Source organism: Geotrypetes seraphini, chromosome 2 (genome assembly GCF_902459505.1).
Source record: "Geotrypetes seraphini chromosome 2, aGeoSer1.1, whole genome shotgun sequence".
NCBI classification, from domain to species: Eukaryota; Metazoa; Chordata; class Amphibia; order Gymnophiona; family Dermophiidae; genus Geotrypetes; species Geotrypetes seraphini.
In genome coordinates, this window is record NC_047085.1 from 484,901,864 (window position 1) to 484,923,056 (window position 21,193).

The following is a 21,193-nucleotide window of genomic DNA, read 5'->3' on the forward strand; positions in this document are numbered from 1 at the left end:
CTTCCATAGTTCATGTGACGCCCTATGCAAGACTTCATCTTTGCAGGGCTCAGTGGATCCTATCGCATGCTAGGCCCCTGCCTAGGTTAGCAAGTGGGCTTAACAGTGTTCACTCTAAGACTGGTGTGGCTCCCCCCTGGAAATAGGGAGGCCCTTCAAGAGGGTCAGACTAGGCAACTGCCTAGAATACCAGGAACATACTGCACAGGGGAAAGCAAAAATAGCACACTCAGGCAAATAGTGTTCATGAAAAAAATTTGTTTTTATTTGGTGCATCAGCTGGTCAATACTGATCATATCCAACTTCAGTCAGGTAAGCACAAAGGAAAACAAGCAAACACAAAAAGAAACCAAAACACTTAGCAGTGATTGCAAAAGGTTATGCAGCACACTTTGTAAAATCCTTGGGCTTTGCAGCTCACTTCAGAAAGTTCTCTTCACCAGGGTGGGTGTGTGTGTGTGTGTGACAAAAGTACTTTAAGTTCATAAACCTTAACGCAGATAAGTGAGTCCAAAGAAAATACACAGTAAAAGACAAAAACAAATAGGTAGCCAAAATCTTCAAGGATGAAACTCAGGTTCACTGCACTGCAGGTGAATTAAACACTGGGGCCCAGATTCTCAAAACTTTAAGGCCATCGCTAAACTGTTTTCTGGTAGTTTAGCCTGTACACAGTTTAGCGGTAGATTATCAAAAGAAATTATCCCTATCTTTAGCAAGGTTTCTGGCAGTCTCCGACACTGACATGCAAATGGGCTCTTCAGCTTTGAAATGAGCCTTCCAGTGGATTCTTAAAAAATGGCAAACCATTTTCAAAAAGCAGCATTGGCTTTTGGCAACAAAAATAAGCAACTGGTCCAGGGGTGCCGTTCAGTGTCAGAGACTGCTAGAAAGCTCCTGTGTGTGATGCAATGGGAGAGATGCCCATTCTCTCCACTGAATCACCACACCCCTTCCCTGTAGTGATGGCGAACACAACACCATGCCCCCGGAATGGAGGCGACGCCTCCCCCTTGCAGCAGGAGAGATGCCCACTCTCCCCCGCTTTCAAGTGACCCCCTCCCCTGTCTCTGCCACCCCCTTACCCCAAAATAGATCCAGAGGGACATGGACACCCTCCTCCCAGCTGCTGCATTGTCTAAAATGGGCCTTCCCCTCCCCAGTGCATCTTGGGATGCATCCGAGGAGGGGCCTGAGGCTCTGATTGGCCCCTCCCTGGATGCATTGGGAAGGGTCCTAAGGCTCTGATTGGCCCGAACGCCTAAGGCCTCTCCTATAGGGTGTCCGGACCAATCAGAGCCTTAGGACCCATCCCGATGCATCCGGATGCATCTCTTCCTGCTGCATCCGGATGCCTAAGGCCCCTCCTATGGGGTGTCCGGAACAATCAGAGCTTTAGGACCCTTCCCAATGCATCTGGGGAGGTGCCTGAGGCTCTGATTGGCCCAGGTTGTATAAGGAGGGGGCCAATCAAAGCCTCAGGCCCCTTCCCAGATGCACTGGGAAGGGACCTAAGGCTCTGATTGGCCCAGACGCCTAAGGCCCCTCCTATGGGACATCCGGGCCCATCAGAGCCTTAGGCCCCTTCCTGGTGCATCCCAGAATGCACCGGGGAGGGGAAGGCCCATTTTGGAAGAGGTGGGCCAGCTGGCCGGAGGGAGTAGGCATCCTTCTGGTCAGCCATCTAATTAAAGGTACGGGGGAGAGGGGTCGGAGGCAGAGGAGAACTGTGTTGTGATGCAGCGGCAGATAATGGGCATCCCTCCTGCTGCTGGGGGAGGGGGGAGTTCGCTTGGCAGCAGGAGAGAGTGGACATCTCTCCTGCTGCAGGGGGGGGGAGTGTTGTGTGGCAGTGGGATAAAATGGGCATCTCTCCCACCGCTTGAGGGGGGGGGTTCACTTGGCAGCAGGAGAGAGTGGGTATTTCTCCTGCAGCAGGAGGAGGGGGGTGTTGGTTGGCAGCGGGAGAGACTGAACATATCTCCCAATATTGTTGTGTTTGGGGGGGGTTCTGGGCATGCAAATTTAGCAAGTTTTTACTACTCTCCACCAACCTCATTTACATGAGCGTTTTTTGGAGAATGTCTCACTTTTTTAAATTCGCTACCAGAACGGCTGTGATAACAGCCTGTCGTTTTTTAACACGATTTTTTAAGAATCTAGGCCTCAGTCTCTTGGCAAAACCAAACACAGTTCAAACAACAAAAAGGATCATTTCCCTTCTTTATTAAGGCACCTGCCTTTTTATTCAGGGAACAAAAAACCCCACAGTTCTTACTTTTAAAAAGTCAGGTTCCATTCCCTCTTGAACTCAAGGACCAACCTCCATGCAGTCCTGTGGGGGTGTTAGCTCCATTGGCAGGTCTGATGTGTCCATAGCCTCTTCCTTACCTGGGCTCTCTGTGGCTGGCAACATGGTCTGCTCTTCCTCAACCATCTCTACGTCCTGCCCTTTTCATGCCTGAAGGGAATGGCTCCTCCCTTCACCTTCCTGCCTCTCCTGCAACTGATTCAGGGTTCTATCTTTAAGCATGTCTTGGTCCCACCTCTCTCTTCTAGGGAGGGGGAAGGGCTTTTCTTGAGCGGTCTGTACTGAGGATTCATTAAAGGACCAGGCTCCCATTTCTGTACTGAAACCTTAACAGGATTTTTATTAGTTTTATGCTGGTATGGCACATTCTGCCGGGTGACACTGGGCTCATACCTATTCTGCTCTGTCTCACTGTCAGAGGGGTAGTCTGGGTTACTAGACAACTGGATGCAGGAGAGTCACTGGACGTGGTATATTTGGACTTCAGTAAAGCATTTGATAGCGTCCCACACAGAAGGCTATTGAACAAATTGAAATCAATAGGATTAGGAAGCACTCTAACTGCATGGGTTGGAGATTGGCTAAGTGGTAGACTTCAGAGGGTGGTGGTGAACGGTACCCCATCCAAGGCGTCAAGCGTGACCAGTGGGGTGCCGCAGGGCTCGGTTCTGGGCCCAATTCTATTCAATTTATTCATAAGAGATATGACACAAGGACTTAAAGGAAGGGTAGCACTATTCGCTGACGACGCCAAACTTTGCAACATAATAGGCAAAAGCTTATTACCTGATAATATGACACACGATCTATGACTGCTGGAAAGATGGTCAACTACTTGGCAGCTAAGCTTCAATGCTAAAAAATGCAAGGTGATGCACCTGGGAAAGAAAAATCCGCACAAAAATTATGTACTGAATGGTGAGACCTTAGTTGAGACCAAGGCAGAACGCGATCTAGGGGTGATTATTAGTGAGGACATGAAGGCTGCCAATCAAGTGGAGAAGGCTTCCTCCAGGGCAAGACAGATGATAGGTTGTATCCGTAGAGGATTTGTCAGCAGGAGACCTGAAGTCATGATGCCGTTGTACAGATCCATGGTGAGGCCTCACTTGGAGTACTGTATTCAGTTCTGGAGACCACACTACCGTAAGGACATACTGAGGATCGAGTCAGTTCAGCGAATGGCGACCAGGATGGTCCTGGGGCTCAAGGATCTCACGTACGAAGAAAGACTAAAAAAATTGTGGCTGTACTCACTTGAAGAAAGAAGAGAACGGGGAGACATGATTGAAACGTACAAATACATCACGGGACGTATCGAGTCAGAAGATAATATCTTCTGTCTCATGGGACCCTCAACAACCAGAGGGCATCCGCTGAAAATCAGAGGAGGGAAATTTCATAGCAACTCCAGGAAGTACTTTTTCACCGAGAGAGTGGTGGAGCATTGGAATGGACTCCCACTGCAGGTGATTGAGGCCAGCAGCGTGACTGATTTTAAGAAGAAATGGGATACTCATGTGGGATCTCTAAGGGAATGAACTCTGGGGGGAGGCTAATTGCAGTGGGCAGACTTGGTGGGCTATAGCCCTTTTCTGCCGTCATTTTCTGTTTCTATGTAGTCAGCCACTTCCAGATCTTTGCTGCTAACCTGGTCAGCTCTTCTGACCAGGGAACATGTTTTATTTCTACTTTGCCCTGAGACAAAGCCAAGGCTGGCAGTGGGTTTGTCAGAACCCTTGCCTTTCAATGGTCTCAAGTTCTCGACCCCTTCTCTCAAAAGATTAGTCACCTCATCCCATCCTTCCCCTTTCCCCCTCATCTCTTCGTCAATCGCTTCAGTGATGAATGGATCCAACCAATCTATCCAGAGGTCTATTATTCCGCATTCCTCCACATCAGAAGGTGCTCACCACACATGCATCCATGTATGCTTGGGGAAGCCCACCTGGATGGTCTTCATACACAAGGCAATTGGTCAGTTCAAGAAAAAACATTTCACATCAACGTGTTGGAACTCAGAGCAATTCAATATGCTCTTCAAACTTTTTAGAGTACCCGTTCCAATCAAGTCATCCCAGTTCGCACAGACAACCAAGTAGCGATGTATCACATCAACAAACAAGGAGGAATGGGCTCTCTCCTATATCAAGAAGCCCTGTACATTTGGAATTGGGTGATTGCTTGCAACATATTTCTCAAAACTGTGTATGTACAAGGTTCTCAGAATAATCTAGTCAACAAATTCAGCAGATGTCTTCAACCACACGAGTGGATTCTCAACTTCAAATTCGTACGTCACATTTTTTCACTATGGGGGAATTCCTCAGATAGATCTGTTTGCTTCTCCCCACAATCACAAATTGCCTCGATACTCCTCAATGTCTGGAGGCAGATGCTTTTCTTCTGGATTGGGCAGACAAGTTCCTATGTGCCTTTCCTCCAATCCCTCTCATTCTCAAGACATTGGTCAAACTCAAGACAGAGTCGGCCATCATAGCTCCTTGGTGGCTCACACAACCTTGGTACTCCATTCTACTTCAGCTGAGTGCCAAGGATCCAATCACATTGAAAATATTTCCATCTCTGCTCACTCAGAATCAAGGGTCTCTTTTACATCCTAATCTGAAATCACTGAACTTCATAGCTTGGTACCTTTCAGCCTGATCAGAAGTAGTCTTCTTAATCTCTCTTACGTCTTCCCATTGAGTGTGTGAACTCCAAGCTTCGGTGGCTGATCCACCGTTCATAGTATTTCATCATGATAAGGTGGTCCTCTGCACTCATCCTAAATTCCTTCCAAAAGTGGTCATGGAATTTCATCTTGATCAATCTATCATGCTGGCAGTATTCTTTCCAAAGCCTCATTCTCATCCTAGAGGAACAGCTCTTCATACATTGTACTGTAAATATGCCTTGGCTTACTACAAACAAAGGACTAAGCCACACAGGTCATCACCTCAACTGTTCATCTCCTTTGATCCTAACAGATTGGGAAAGCCTGTAACCAAGGACTATCTCTACATGGTCAGTGGCTTGTATTTCTTTTTGCTGTGCTTAGGCTGGACTGCAGCTCGAGGGACGTGTTACAGCACACAAAGTCCGAGCTTTGGCAGCATCAGTAACTTTCTTACGTTCCACTCCCATTGATGAAATTTGCAAAGCAGCTACTTGGTCCTCAATTTATACTTTCACATCTCACTACTGTCTAGAATCCTATTCCAGACGAGATGGTCATTTCAACCAAGCAGTTTTACAGAATTTATTTTCTTCTTAATGGCCAACTCTCCCTCCATCCTATTTCAGTAAGCTAGGGAGTCCCGCGTGAGAATATGCTGCCTGCTTGTCCTAGGATAAAGCACAGTTGCTTACCATAACAGGTGTTATACGGAGACAGCAGGCAGATATTCTCACATCCTTCCCACCTCCCCGGGTTGGTTTTTTAGCTTGCTTACCAAACTGAGGTACCACACGCCTACATTGGGTGGGCAGTCACAAAGTTTCTTAAAACTGAAAGTGATGGTTCACTTTTAAAACTATCCTTACTGGGCTCTGTGGATGACGTACCCGACATCTGAGAATATCTGCCTGCTGTCTCCGGATAACACCTGTTATGGTAAGTAACTGTGCTTTTTCTGCAGGTTGTGTGAGGCTATTTTATAAAGACACCTAGACAACTATGTTGTCTTTATAGCCCCAAATAAGTGTCCTCTTGGTTGTCCTATATAAGTGTTATATAAAATGTCTAGATATCAAAACATATATCCCCTGCCCAATGCTTCAGAAAGGAATCTCTCTACTGTACAAAGCTGAATCTGGGCTCTGCAGAACTAAAGTTTAGGTGTATCCAAATTGAGTTTTAAGCGTGAAATTGTTCCCAAATTAACACCTAAGGTCTCTGGGGTTGATAGGCAATGGTTACATGCATTGCTGTGTTGTCCACAAAGGCCACAATTGTAATATGTTATAACTATCAGGGTTTTTGCTCGGTACTTGTGATCTGGATTGGCCACTGTGGAAGCAAGAGACTGGGCTAGATGGACCATTGGTCTGACCCAGTATGGCTTTTCTTATGTTCTTAAATAAAACTCCTTCAAATTAGAACTGCATTTTAATATGGCATTCTTTCCTCTATCATAGATGTTCTTGCCTTGGCAGCTGCTATTAAAGAGCTTGCTGCTGCTACCCGCAAAGCACGCACTGCGCTCTGGTGTGCCTTTCAGATGACTTTGCCTGAAACCTCTTTAAGCAGTCAAGCGAAACAGGAAGACTTGGTGAGGGCTTTGCAGGAGCTGTGCCCTAGGGTTCCTGGTATGTGCTTGGAAATCCACGCTGTACAGGCAGACAATGGATGTGAAAAGAATAAAGACAAAGAACAGTCAGATTCAGGAGTAACTTCAGAGAAAAATATCTGAAATGTAAATATGCTGCATTGTGCATTTGAAAATTTTGGCCTTATGTTTTAAAAAAGGAAAGATAACATAACTGATTGGGGCAGTAGCCTCACACCTTTGATTCACATTCAGAATTAAGGGCCTTTTCTAGCAAACTGCGCTAGCAGTTTTTAGCACAATGAGCTGCGCTGAATGGCCCGCGCTGCTCCCGATGTTCACAGAGTTTGTATGAGCGTCGGAAGCAGCATGGGCCATTCAGCGTGGCTCTCTGTGCTAAAAACTGCTAGCGCAGTTTGATAGAAGAAGCCCTATATCTTTTTAATGGTATTTTTGCAAATGTAATGCTGCAAATATGGCATTGCTTAGTATATACAGTTTAGATGACATTCAGAAACACAGGGCAATAACTGAATGTGTCTTTGGCCTTTAGTGGCCCACAGTTAATTAGTTATGAGAAAATGGTTGATGGCAAAGCTGCCAGAAATGTATTTCTTTATTTAAACTGTGAAGTGGATTTAGCATTTCATAAAATACAGTGCTGATTCAGTTGAATCTCAGTTGATCATGAGCTATTGTTTTAAGTGCCAAAAAAATTTGAAAGTTTATTTTAATTTATGTTCTGGTATCCCATGCATACTGTAGAAGTATTGTGCAAAGATTTTGGAAGTCAGTCTTTTGAGGTATTTACTAAACATTAGTTGTGTGACCTGAATTTTACAATTTGTATTGCTAGTATATTGTTTATATCAATGTAAACCAAAATTTTCCATAGTATATACATTGTTTATATGACAAAATTAGGTTTGTTATATAGAGTTCAAAGAAATCAAACAAAAAATGTGTTCAGTGACAAGTGAGTACTGCATTAAAAACACAGTGAATTTATAAAATTGTCACTCAGGGTTAGAATTAAAATGTTCTAATGCCTCATGATTTAAAGAGTTACTTTTACTTTGTATGCACTTAATCAAAATTATACAATTGTTATTAGTTTATGGTACTCTACTACAATTTTTAAAAACATTCCGTATTTATTTTCATGTTTTGACTAATTGTTCAAAATTCTGTACTAGCAGGATGTATGTATGTACATAATATGTTTATATGTGTGTGTTTGCACATTTATGTTTTTCATTTGCCAAACATTTCTTAATCAGATATAACAATTTACTCAGGAAGTATGTATTTTGCCTGTACACACACACACAAATTAGGGTTTTGAGATGATACAGTAGATGTAGTTGCAAAACACTTTCATGAAGCTAATGTTATACTAGATTACCAAAGCTATAGAAATGATTTCTTTTAGGGTTAAATTTATTGTATTTGATTGCTATTATTAGTCTTCATCCTGTGACTTTGACAATCAGAAGTGTTATGTTTTAATGTGAATGCACAGTATGAGATATCAGAATAAGACAATTTGATTTGTTTTTCTTGCTCTACTTATGGCATATTTAATATTTTAAGAATTATGTCTTAATGTTAAATTTATTAAGAAACAGGTGTACTAGCAACCATGTAGTATGTATTAATATGTTGCAAAGATGAATGGAATCTCATTTTAAAAAGAATTATGTTACAGAAAATATGAGTAGAGGCGGACTAAAATGCTGAATGTTACTTTGTATCGTGATGATAAATTTAGCCTTTTTTGCAATTGTGGAGGCTGATGCTTAAATTTAGGCACCACTGGTGCACCTGGGTCAGGGGGTCGGCAATTCCGGTCCTCGAGAGCCGGAGCCAGGTCAGGTTTTCAGGATATCCACAATGAATGGATGGATTTGCATGCACTGCCTCCTTGAGATGCAAATCTATCTCATGCATATTTATTGTGGATATCCTGAACACCTGAACTGGCTCCGGCTCTTGAGGACCGGAATTGCCTACCCCTGGCCTAGGTTATAGAATAGTAGTGCCAGTAATTGGCTATTACACATGTAAATGCTAGGTGCTATTCTATAAACAGCACATCTAAGTCACTTAAAGAGCAATTCTATAAAGTGTGCCAAAGTTTAGGCACCATAATTCTGGGCACTGAGTACAAATTCTATAACACCCAGATTCCATTATTGACTACTTGTATAAATTAGCATTTAGGGGCGCAAACTTATGCCATCTCTATTAGATGCCTAAATATTGCACTTTGAATTAAGTTGATCAGGTCAAGGAATTTTTCTTTCTGGCAGGAACAATTACTTCCAAACCTTGCACAGCTACCCCCTTTACAAAAAGCACAGCTGCAATCTTCATGCAGGATATGAGCCATGCTTCGCTCATGCTTTGTACAGACAAAAGGTTTAGGTCATCTTTCAGAATATTGGAACCAGCTTTTGTATTTTATTCAAATTTTACATTTTAAACAAGCACCTCTACTTGAATATGGATTAAGATTACAATATAAGAAAAAAAAAACAATGGCTGGTAACCCCCAACCAAAGAAATATAAGGAAAATAATATTCATTATTTCGCCCACAATGATCCAAGACCTAAGTAAATTAAAGAAATACAATAAATCATTTATCAGGACGTAATAGAAGTAAGAGCGACTACTTCCGGCAGCCGGTTCGCTAAATTGTAGGAGCCACTATTGAACCAATGGTTACTACCCCCCCCCCCCCCCTTTCCTTGGCCACAACAAATTGTAACAAATGTTTGGGTTAAAAAAAAGAAAAGATTTTCCTTCTAATGAGATACAACATTTAGCAGGAAATTTTAAAACAAAGGAACCACCCAAAGCTATAACTCTAGGTCTATAAACCAAAAAGTCTTTTCTTTTCTTCTGTGTCTCATGAGATATGTCAGGAAATATACGAATTGTTGAACCCAAAAAAGTATTATTCATATGCCAAAAATATGTTCGAAAAATCAAATCCCTGACAAACTCTAAAGCAAATGATACAATAAGGGTAGTTCTTTCAGTTATTACTTCAAGGGAATTTTCGAGGAAATTTGTTAAAGTTCAATCCACTTGCTTCTGGTCCTACTGGGTCCGTAGGAGTAGAGCTTTCCTGTTTCTTCTCCAAGGTAATATATTGAACTCTAACAATAGGCTGTAAGCTTTCTTCTGGAATTAAAAGAATTTCTTTTAAGTATTTCTGGACCATTTCCTGGCCAGAAATCACTGGAGACTTGGGAAAATTCAGGAACCTCAAACTATTCCATAAATTCTAATTTTCTGTAAATAAGAGATCGCTCTTTAATAGTCTCCAATTCAAGTGATTTAAGTGAGTTGATCTGGTCATCATGTTGCTGTATTTTTTCACCTTGTTCTCTTAGTTTAAGTTCATGTTCCTTTACCTGAGTGTTGACAGTTCCACTATCTGAATGCAGCATTGAGACCTCCTTTTTAAGGTTGGAGTCCATTGTCACAATGGCTTCCCACTGGGTGTCTAAACTTTCTGTTACAAGCTTAATTATCTCTCCAAATTGTTGGCCAGTAGGAGCAAAAATTAAGTTCTTACCAGCTTCTGTGGTTGGTGCCAATAAATTGGCTACAGTGGGAGTCTCACCTCCAAACAACTCGGCTCCCACTGCTACTTCAGGGTTCACCGGCTGTCCCTCTCTCTGGGTCTGCAGGAGTACCTCTCTTTCCATAAAGTTTTCACTCCCGGGCTGAAGAGGAGCCTGAATTTCGATCGGGCTAAGAGAAGCCTGGTCCATGCTAAGGTTCACCAAAGACTCTGGTGTTCCTCCCGAAACCGGCTGAGTCCCTCTCTGATGACGCGTGAAACCTGCATCCAGCATTGTCTGAATTAGATTTCTGGAGCTCACGGCTGCCGGAGGATTTGGCCACATAGCTCACTTCCTCTTCCCCATTAGGCGAAAGAAGAAAATATTCCAAGCGGCAAAAGCTGCGAAAACTGCAACAGAGATCAAGCAGGAGCAAAGGTTCACTCAGCCCTGTATCCCTGAAAGAGAATTCAACTGCCAATGTCGGAGGAGAGAAAATCAGAGGATGCTGACATGGAGCTCACCGCCAGACGTCCGACACAAACGCCATCTTGGATCCCACTTCGATACTCCGTCGGAACCAACTTTTGACACAGCGAGAACGAAACATGGCCCATGTCAGGCTATCTGGCCCAAGTCTCCAATAAGAGAGTCACTTTCTCAAGCTAAGTACCTTTTTGGTTAAGGATTATTGTGAAAGATTTTTTCAAAAATCTGTGTTTCATGAGTTTTTAACAATATTTGAAGCCTATGAAGAGTTAGACGAATCGCAGGCAGAGTAGCTCATGTGAAACTAGTCACCACTGAGGCTTCTGAAGATTATATCCTGCATGAATATTGTAGCTGCGTTGTTCATAATGACACTGTTCTATTATATGTGCACATTAATTGTGGGGGACACCCATGCAATGCCCATATGAAAACCCTGTTGCAATTACACATTTATACTATTTGTGTGTTAAGATTATAGAATACAGCTAAGCATGTCTTAACTACCACTTACACATGAATCTGTAACATTCCTGTACATAAGTGCTAGTATTGAATACGCAAATGGCATGTATATTTAGGTGCTCACATTATAGAATGACGGTGTTAGCACAGAAATATAAGGGAGCATACATAGCGTGTTGTACATGTTATATAGTGTACTTAGGTGTGACCACTTCTGCCAACCATTCATGCAGAACACCTAAAAGCCTTATTAGTATAAGTGTTTGCACTGTGAAACCCACTATGCCAAGTTTGCTAAAGGTTATCTGCCAGCCATTGACCTATTTAAGTGGATGTATTTAACTTTTGGGGCTCCTTTCACAGAGGCGCGTAATAGCGCCCGCTAAACCGCTGGCCGCGCTAGCTGCTACCGCCTCCTCTTGAGCAGGGGGTAGTTTTTTAGCTAGCGCGTGATGAAAAGTCGCGCGCGCTAAACCCGCTAACGCGCTTTCCTAAAAGGAGCCCTTGGTGTGCCAGTGTGACTTTGTGCTAGTATTCTGTAACAGCTTAGGTCTGCTCTTAAGATATGGTATTGGCACCTACCTACTGGTGCCTAAATGGGGAAATATGTTCTGTTGAATTGTGTATTTTCTGAGATCCAAAGTGTATTAAATGGTCTCTTAATTGTTGTGTAATGACATTAATAAATACAAGAAGAATTCTATATTTTGGATAGCAGTAGAAAATCACAAATTTCACGTTGACCCATGATATTCAAAATCTGTAAAACTTCCTAAAGGGGGTCAATTATACCAAAGTGATTTTCAGCCTTAATCTATATAGAAAGAATAAACCGGTATCTAAGAAAAACGTAACTTTAGTGCTATGTATGTATCCACATGTGCAGTTGATTTGAATGAATTACAGAAGGTCGTATATTTGCTAAACCTAATTACAATATTTGGAGGTCAAAATAACTTTAAAGTTTACAATACTCAAATGGCATAAATTATTATAAATTATGCTGAATTAATTGAACTGAATTTGCAAATAGCTTTGGTTTGTATTTACAGCTATAAATGTGGTTTACAGGTCAAGATTTGTAGCCATGTAAGACTTCATAGTAGTGAATGTACCAGGCATACAAGTTCTTCTTTTGCAATTTGTGTTTTAAGCAATGTTGGGAGGGATTATAATTCCAATCGGTTTATAAAATAGATGTGCCTTTAACAGTTTAAATTTTTCAAAAATGACAAATAACTGTATGGTCACTGTATGAATACCGTATGTTTAAAGGGATTATAGTGCAGTTGTATTTCGGCATGGTTAATTGCTAGCATTTTAGTACTGTGATGTTTTTACATAATGTTTGATTGTTATATATCTATAGTGAATATATGGCAATATTGCTGATTGGAAGACTTCTCACAAGTTTGATGGCTAGGAGATACATAATTGAAACAAAAATACGTCTAAAAACAACACCTAAATCGACACTTAGACAACCTAAAAGTCAGGTCGTCCAAGTGCCAATAATCGAAACGGGTTTTAGGTATATCTAGAGGCATCTTAGGCCTCTTGACAACCGCTGTGCGTCCAGAGCGAAAAGGGACATTTCTCGAGGAGTGGTTAGGGTGGGAGGTAGGTGGGATGTGGGCTGACCAAACTTAGTCGTCCTACAGCGATAATCGAAAGTTTGGCAAGACTGCCTAAATGGAACTTATACGTTGTGACTTAAGCGATCTAAAAACACATCTACGTGCCCAGAAATTGTCCAAAGTGACCAGATAACCACTGCAGGGACAAAGTACAGACCCCCCACACACTCCCTCAGTGATCACTAACCCCACCCCCCGCTGCCATAAAAATTGGAATAAAAACGAACATACCTGCCTCCAGAACATCAGCACCTGGCATAGGAAAGCCCAGTAGAGCTGCACAGAGGTAGCTTAAGTAGTCTGGGAGGTGGGCTGGTGACCATAGAGAGGAGGACCCAGGCCTATAAGCCATTTTAATCACTGCATTCATGGTGAAAAATGTGAGCCACTAAACTCCCTCAAACCCTACTGTACTTCCATATAGGTGGCACCTGCAGCCATAAGGGCTTTTGGGGTGGTAGGCAGGTGGGTATAATAGGTTTTGGGGGACTTACCAAGACCTGCAAGGGAGTTGTGGTGAGATGATTATGTGGCACCCTTTTTGTGAAGTTCACAGCAGTGCCCTGTTGCCATGTTTGGATGGCCAATCCATCACTTTGCTGACCTCCCCATGTCAAAAAAGGTCTTATTTTAGGCGTTTTGGACTTGGATGATTTTTTGGATGAGAATGTGGCATAAAGATAGACGATTTGGCGGTCTGGACGATCAAACAGCTGGACGTATAATTAGACGATTCTTTAAAAAAAAAAAATTGGGGGGGACATATTTTTTGAGAATGGACTTTAGACGCTGCCGATTTTGGGCGACTAGAACCCTTGGCCCAAAACGGACTTAGACGTGTTTTTATTATTATTATGCTGCTCTATTTGTAAAAGATTTCATTTGTATTATGAACATGCAATATTCTGTTCTCTTTTATTCTTATTTTATCTGCTTGTTTTACTACAAGGAATTTAAATGATTTGAAAAGCCATGCTCAAATGGCCATCTGCATATTTTTTTCCAAATACTAAATCAGTTATCTATGCTATTACCTTGCACAATAAGAGATAAACTCCTTTTAGGAACACAGATGAGTAGTTATTTACTGGTGCATGACAATTTAAGGCGTGGTGGTGGAGGAGGTTTGCTCAATCGCACATATTTTCAGATATATTTAACATTTTGGACCAAGATTCTCAATCTAATATTTTTTGATCCAGAAACTGATTAATTTAAATAATTAAGGGGCCTAAGTACTAAAGGACAGTGGGTAAGGGCATATAGAGCTGGATTCTCTAAACAGCGCATTTTTTTTAGGCGTCCAGGCTCATTAAAAAAACACAATTTAAATAATGTTTTTAACCGAGCTTCAAGACGCCTACTGACACCTAAAAAAATGGAGCAGGAATTGTGCCTCCGTAGGTGCTTTAGGCCACGTAATGCCACTGTGAGCATGGCTATCACCGGAAGTGGCATTAGCCTAAAGTGCGTATGGAGGCGCAATTCACATCAAAGGTAAGCATCGGAAATGTAGATCTGGAAAACCCTGGCCTACATTTTTGGTGCCTACGTTTGCCAGAGGCGCAATTCTGTAACCGGTGCCGCCACATGATTGACACTTGATCGGTGGCCACTGACAATTAGAGAATCCAGCTGATATTATACATTTTTTTTCTTATTTTATCCTGCACCTTATTGTAAACATCCTGTAACTGTTCTCTTGTTATTATCTTGTACCTTATTGTAAACACCCCAGTACCTACTCACTTTGTATTATTCTGTATCCTATTGTTAACACTGTACTCTCTCCAGACACGACTTTCACTGTAAACCGCTTCGAACTTAGGGTATAGCGGTATATAAGAAATAAAATTATTATTATTATTATTAAAACGGCTTCATTACTATCACTTGTCATAAGATAGTACAGTATACAAAAACATACTGTGCTAAAAGTTTGAACATCTATCGCACAGTAAGGTATGATTATATAAAATCATACTAAAGTAACACATTTGAAGAGGGTTCAGGATGTCTTGAATGTGCTCAATGTAGAGAATTTGTCACAAGTGTCCTCTAGAAAAGCATACAAGGCAAGTCTCTGCAAAGCAGATTTTGACAGTACTGTACTGTGAGGAAGGGGGAAAGGAGGGTACTGTGAATTCAAGCGTTGGTAGATTTGGCTTGTTAAAGGGAGAAATTTTGCAGCAGTGGTTGATTGCCATATCCCTTGGCCTGTTTGAGGTCTTCATTGTCTTTTGGAATGAGAGAATTTGATTGGTAAGAACAGAGAACATATCTGACCGAGAGAAGAGACTGTGTAGAGAGAGAGATCTTGGTTAAGCAGGAAGAAAAGGACCCTCATGAGGCTGAATCTAGTGCTGGTAAAGCTGGAAGGTACCGGTCACCCTGGTCTAGGCAAATCTAGAATGTAAAGCTCTCAGCAGGAGAAAAAAATAAAATCCTGATAGTCACTGTTTTCAAGAATTATGTCATCCTCTCCAAACAGCAGGCCACACAGAAGTTCATAGCATTTAACGTCTTTGTTTGGAGGTACATTGCAAGGAGTATATCCACCAGAGAAGTGCATTGGACATTAGTGGACAGTATCAAGAAGCAGCTCTGAGACTGGAAGTAGTTCCTTTCAGATAATAATGGCTTGACTAGGAAGTGTGAATCCTGGAAAGAATGATGAGGACTAAGAAGGACATGGCGATACTTGAGAGGGTTCAGAGAAGAGCGACGAAATTGATAAAAGGTATGGAGAACCTTTCATACGCAGACAGGTTAGAAAGGCTGGGGCTCTTCTCCCTGGAAAAGCGGAGACTCAGAGGAGACATGATAGAGACTTTCAAGATCATGAAAGGCATAGAGAAGGTAGAAAGGGACAGATTCTTCAGCCTATTGGGAACCACAAGAACAAGGGGCCACTCAGAGAAATTGAAAAGGGACAGGTTTAGAACCAATGCTAGGAAATTCTTTTTCACTCAGAGGGTGGTGGATACCTAGAATGCACTTCCGGATGTTGTGATAGGACAGAGTACACTACTGGGTTTCAAAGAAGGATTGGATAAATTCCTGAAGGATACGGGGATTGAGGGATATAGATAGAGGTAGAAATAGGCTATGAAAGGATATAGATAGGGGGATTAAAGGGTTTAGACAGGGATCACCTTACAGGTCATGGACCTGATGGGCCGCCGCGGGAGCGGACTGCTGGGCGCGATGGACCTCTGGTCTGACCCAGCGGTGGCAACTTCTTATGTTCTTAAATTCCAAATGTCTGATTTCAGTTGGAAAAACAGGTCAAGAGTTTCAGAGAACTGGATATGGCTGTACTGCTGCTTGAAGAGGAAACAGCTGAACACATGCATACAACCTTCACATATACAGGTTTACAACAAAGTAGTTTCTAGGTTATAGTATATTTCTGATTAATACATCCCAGGGCGTCATCTTCTTTTCTACAGCTCCTACAAAATGCACTGAGAAGATAAATTTTGATTTAGATATGTCCAAGGAAATTCCAAAGGAAAAATCCCCTCTTCCAAGAAGTTCCAAAGACCAGGAACTTTTGGAGGATGTAACAGAAACCCAACACTGATATTGGCACCAGTGTAGTAGTCTGAAAAGGTGGTTAGCTGATTTGGTAGCTGGAGGCATAGCTGTAAGTTGTGACTGTGTGTTAGGCTTGGCTACAGCAATTTAGTCTGATTTGTCCAGTACATGAGCCAGACAAAGTGAATTTAAGGAGTTGGCAGAGAGTTGGGTATGGTTTTGGTTTGGAAGTTAAGTTATAAACATTTCTGTGATCAAAATAACTGTGTTTTATTGGAGCAAATGTTGGCTTTGTCACAGCTCAAAATTATATCTCAAAACTGGACCCTTCCCAAGTGCTTAAGTCCAAAACAATGTTAGTGCACTGCACTGGTTTCACTATTCCCAGTACAACCAAAATAAAGCTCTTATGCAGTTTCTTTTGCTTCTGGTCAATTATTGGTTCTGGCTTTCATTCCATAAGTCCAGCCCAGTATTTACTTGAGAGAATGGCAAGTTTCCTTCTTTTAATCATTTAATCCTTTAAATCATTCTGACACGACTTAAATCAACATGCATTTACAGTTCATAAATCCTGTGTCTTTCAGGTCTTGAGACCAAACCTGACGCACTATTGAGCCCCAATGGAAGTTAACCACTCAGTAGCATGGGATTCTGATCACCCAAATTGATTAGATGTAGCAAATCCCTCCCAGTCCCATTCAGGTTTAAAGATCACCAGTTGATTTGCTACTGCTATAACATTATTGAAGCTGGTTAAATCCTCTTGCCTTAGACAGCTTTTCCAAAGATATACTTTCTTTTTTTATTATTATTGCATTTTATATTTACAACAAAGAACAAGCTTTGAAAAAATATATATATTTTACAGAAGAAAAAAAGTAATAATATTATCAATTACAGTAATATAGTCCACAAATTAGGAAAAGAGAGGAACCAATCACTTCCAAGGGAAGTTGGAGTTATAAGAATACATAAATAAATACAGAGACTGTTAATCTAAATTATAACTGACCAGATTTCTAGACATTAGCATTAACATCAGGAGTCCTTGAGGCAGCCTTGCCTTCCCCCAAAAATTGTAATTGATCCAGTTTGAAGAACTGTAATTGATATGAAATACAACATTTACATGGAAAGCGTAGTTGGAAGGTCGCTTCCAATTTCAAAATGGATTGGCGAAAAGTTAAGAATTTCTTACGTCTGGATTGTACCCATTTGGAAACATCAGGAAATATTGCTATTTTAAAGCAAAAAAAATTCAGCATTTTCAGATCTGTAGAATCGAAGAATTTCTTCTTCATTCTGTATAAACACAAATGTCACTAATAAAGTAGCTCTAGCTGTAACTTCCACTTGGGACGATTCTAAGAATTCCATGAGATCTAATCCTCCTGGCTCTTCTTCCACCACTTCTTCTTTAACCAATTTCACACTGACTGTAGTTTGGAGACTGGGAAATTAAGAGTTCCTTTTACTAAGCTGTGATAGCGTTTTTAGCGCACACAGGATTTTAGCGCACGCTAAACCCGCACTACGTGGCTAGAACTAATGCCAGCTCAATGTTGGCGTTAAGGTCTAGTGTGCGCGGAAATTCAGCAGGTGCTAAAACCGCTATCGTAGCTTAGTAAAAAGAGCCCCAAGTCTCAAATTAAGATTTCTATTTACATTATCCAGATTTTCTATTTTACATTATCTAGATTATCTATTTTACATTATCCAGATTTTCTATTAATAAATTTTTGTCCCTTAAATGTTGACTAGATTGAGTTTTCATACCGTGTTTCCACGAAAATAAAACCTACCCCAAATATAAGCCCTAACATCATTTTCGAGGTAGGTCTTAATATAAGCCCTTCCCCCAAAATAAGCCCTAATCCTGGGATTCGCTGGCAAATGTTCAACCACCCCCCTCTCCCGCCGACCACAAGTGAAGCAGCATCAGGACAGCAGCACTCTAAATAGGCTGCTTGGCCTTGTCTGTCGGGGATTTCACTCTGCCGCGTTACTGATGATGCAGACTCTCAATGGCTCCCCATAATGCTTCCATGTCCACAATAGCTAACTTTATCAACAGCTTGAGGGGTGGACTAGATGAAAAAGTTTCTGTAGGCAATACAGGATTAGATTCCATGATTTCTTTACCACCTCCCAACACCGTATATGGAGAGAGCTTCATGCAGAGCATTCGACTCTGTTTGCATTCCTTCCGGGGTCAAAGGAGAAGCTGGCAAAGCCATTGGTGAGAGTTCTCCTGACGCCTCCTGCTGTGAAGTCGGCATTTCCTGCAACACTCCTGGTCCTGGTCGCACTACTGGTCCTACAGGGCTCAATGAAACTTCGTTTTCCAGGTCAGGGGTCAGCCCACTCCCGACAGCAGATCCGCCCCAATTAACAGGTACAGCGAAGTTGGTAATAGCTATTTGTCGCGGTGAGGAGGTAACAGAGTGAACAGGAGGATTTACCCTCTGCTTCCCTCTTCTCTTTGGCATAATTCCACAAGAAACACCAACCCGAATCTTCAGTAGAAACTTTCTCTTTTTGCCGATGAAGGGGAATCTCCTCCTATGTGACTTACTCGTCGCCATCGTGGTTCCTCTACAGCAAACTCAATATACTTTCTATTTTGCAGTTTCACTTCCAAAGTCAGCCTGCAATCAAGGTTCAATGTCACAGGCCATTAGAGCTTTAGACCACATCAGAGATTCTGAAAGCAGCCTTACAACTGGAACATCACTTTGACTTCAATTAGTTTCATCTTTCAGAGACACATCACAAGCCTTCACCACCTTAAACTTCCATCATAGTTTCTGAGGAAACATTGTCTAAGTAAACTCCCATTACAGTTCATAGGCTCTTCAGCACTAAGTGACAATTCCTTATCTGAGCCTAGTACTATATTGTCTTCCTGATCACTCAATTCAGGGAACACTACCTCAAACACTGGAGCTTGATTGTCCTGTTTCTTGGTCCTTTCTGGCTTTTGCTAGTGGATTCTCTCTCAGCTGCTTGTTCCAGCTCAGCTTCTCTCCTCCCCTATTCTGCTTAGCCTTGCTAAAGGAATTAAGGGTTGGCTCAGGAGTGAGTTGCCTCCTGATTGGTTGCAGTTTCTGTTGGGGCTGAGAACCTGTTCAAGCTGGATTGCTGCCAGGGAGTTGGTGTAGATTTAATGTCCTGAGGCTTAGGCTTGTATTCCCCTGATTTACCAGGATTCCCCAGTGCTGGTTTTGGGCATACTAGACACCTGCCTAGGAAAATATAAATGGGCATCTGGTTGCTTAGATTCCTTTCTCAGGAGTCTGGGCTTGAACACAGGTCTACTGTTGTCAGTGACTGGTGTTGGAACAGTGCTTATTTTATCAGCAATCTGCCTTACTGCTTCTCTGCTGTGACTCACAGGGTCTTCCCTGTGACAAAATGGAGGATAATTAGTTATTCCTTGTCCCTGCCAACATCATAAGTCAGTAACCTGTGTCATCCCATATTAAAAATGCCATAGTTAGCCATCCCAACTATTTTCAGTTTCCTTTTTACAACATCAAACCTTTAATAAAAGGCCAGAAGATAATGTAATAATTTCATAGCACTATGATAGAAATTAAGTCCATGCTTATGCAAACAGGGGCTGATTCTTTAAATGGCACCTAACTTTGCAAAGTTGTCAATCAGCTTCTATGCACCGTTTACAGAATCACGCCTAACTTAACTTTCAATTAAAAAAAATTTGGTGCTTCATGTGGAATTCAGCCAGGTGCTGCTGATGTAGGTGCCATTTATAGAATCAGGCCCATAATGAATTAGACTCTACAATGCAAATATTGTTTAAGGAGCTGGAAAACATAAGATGGACTAGAAGCCCCAATAAAACAGCCAAACCTCTAATAAGGTTGAAAGAGCTGATCCTAATGATTATATCACTGTAGGTGTCATTCTATAAGATCTTGTTCTTTTAGGGGGCAATTTTCAGCCATCTTACGTAGCTTAGTTTGCAAGATTCCAGTACGTGGTATCTGCAGTTCCATTTGTGGAATTTGAAAGGAAACTACCAAAACAAGGAGAAAATCCTTCATGTACTTCTGAGCTACTCTGACCCTATGTGACCCTGTTGCTAGTGCCACATTATTCCTGCTGAGGGCTAAGGATGGTTCTTGAAGAGGTTTACTTTATTAAACTTTAATTTATCCTTTGAAATCCCTTTAACAGTTGCCCCCTCAGTGTGTATAGTTTGATTTTCCATTGTGCCTATAGGAGCTTTAAACATACATGGCCATTGGCTATTTGTTTAACCACAGTGCCTTGTTGTATATGTGATTAACTTTGTCTAGATGTACTTTCTGTTCATTTCTCTTTCACTTCTATTTTCCAATATAGTCTACTAGTTTGCCTATAAAAATAATTGCAAACTTTGGATCTGCAAAAGATATTTCCACAATTGTATAAAATTTACATTTGATACACAAGATGAATAAATGGTTTATAATTTGGTTTATAATTTGGTTTTGGTTGTATTTGGTTTTGGCTTTTAAATAAAAAGAAATATTGTTCACAGCATCTATATATGTCTCTTGTGGTGGATACATGGAACACGCTTCCGGAGGCTGTGATAGGCAGGAGCACGTTACAGGGCTTCAAAGAAGGTTTGGATAGGTTCCTAGAGGACAAAGGGATTGAGGGTTACAGATAGGAGTAGAGGTAGGTTATAGGGATAGGAGCAAAAGGTACTTATAGAAATAGTCAGAGACCACTGCTCAGGCAATAGGCCTGATGGGCCACCGCGGGAGCGGACCGCTGGGCAAGATGGACCTCTGGTCTGCCTCAGTGGAGGCAACATCTTATGTTCTTATGTGTTTGTTATAATATAATAGTTCCATTTTAACTTTCGAATTTGATGAGTCATAAAAT

At 41.6% G+C, this 21,193-nt stretch overlaps 1 protein-coding gene across 3 annotated transcripts in view; it reads left to right on the forward strand.

Annotated features, from left to right (window-relative positions):
• LOC117354380 (meiosis-specific coiled-coil domain-containing protein MEIOC-like) overlaps nt 1-11,817 on the forward strand; it is a 101,144-nt gene extending 89,327 nt beyond the window's left edge. For all 3 annotated transcript variants that reach the window (XM_033931798.1, XM_033931799.1, XM_033931800.1), the window contains exon 7: nt 6,453-11,817. In XM_033931798.1, coding sequence (XP_033787689.1) covers nt 6,453-6,727 — 275 coding nt within the window. In that variant the 3' untranslated portion in view covers nt 6,728-11,817. The remainder of the gene's footprint in view (nt 1-6,452) is intronic.
• Nucleotides 11,818-21,193: the final 9,376 nt, after the last annotated feature.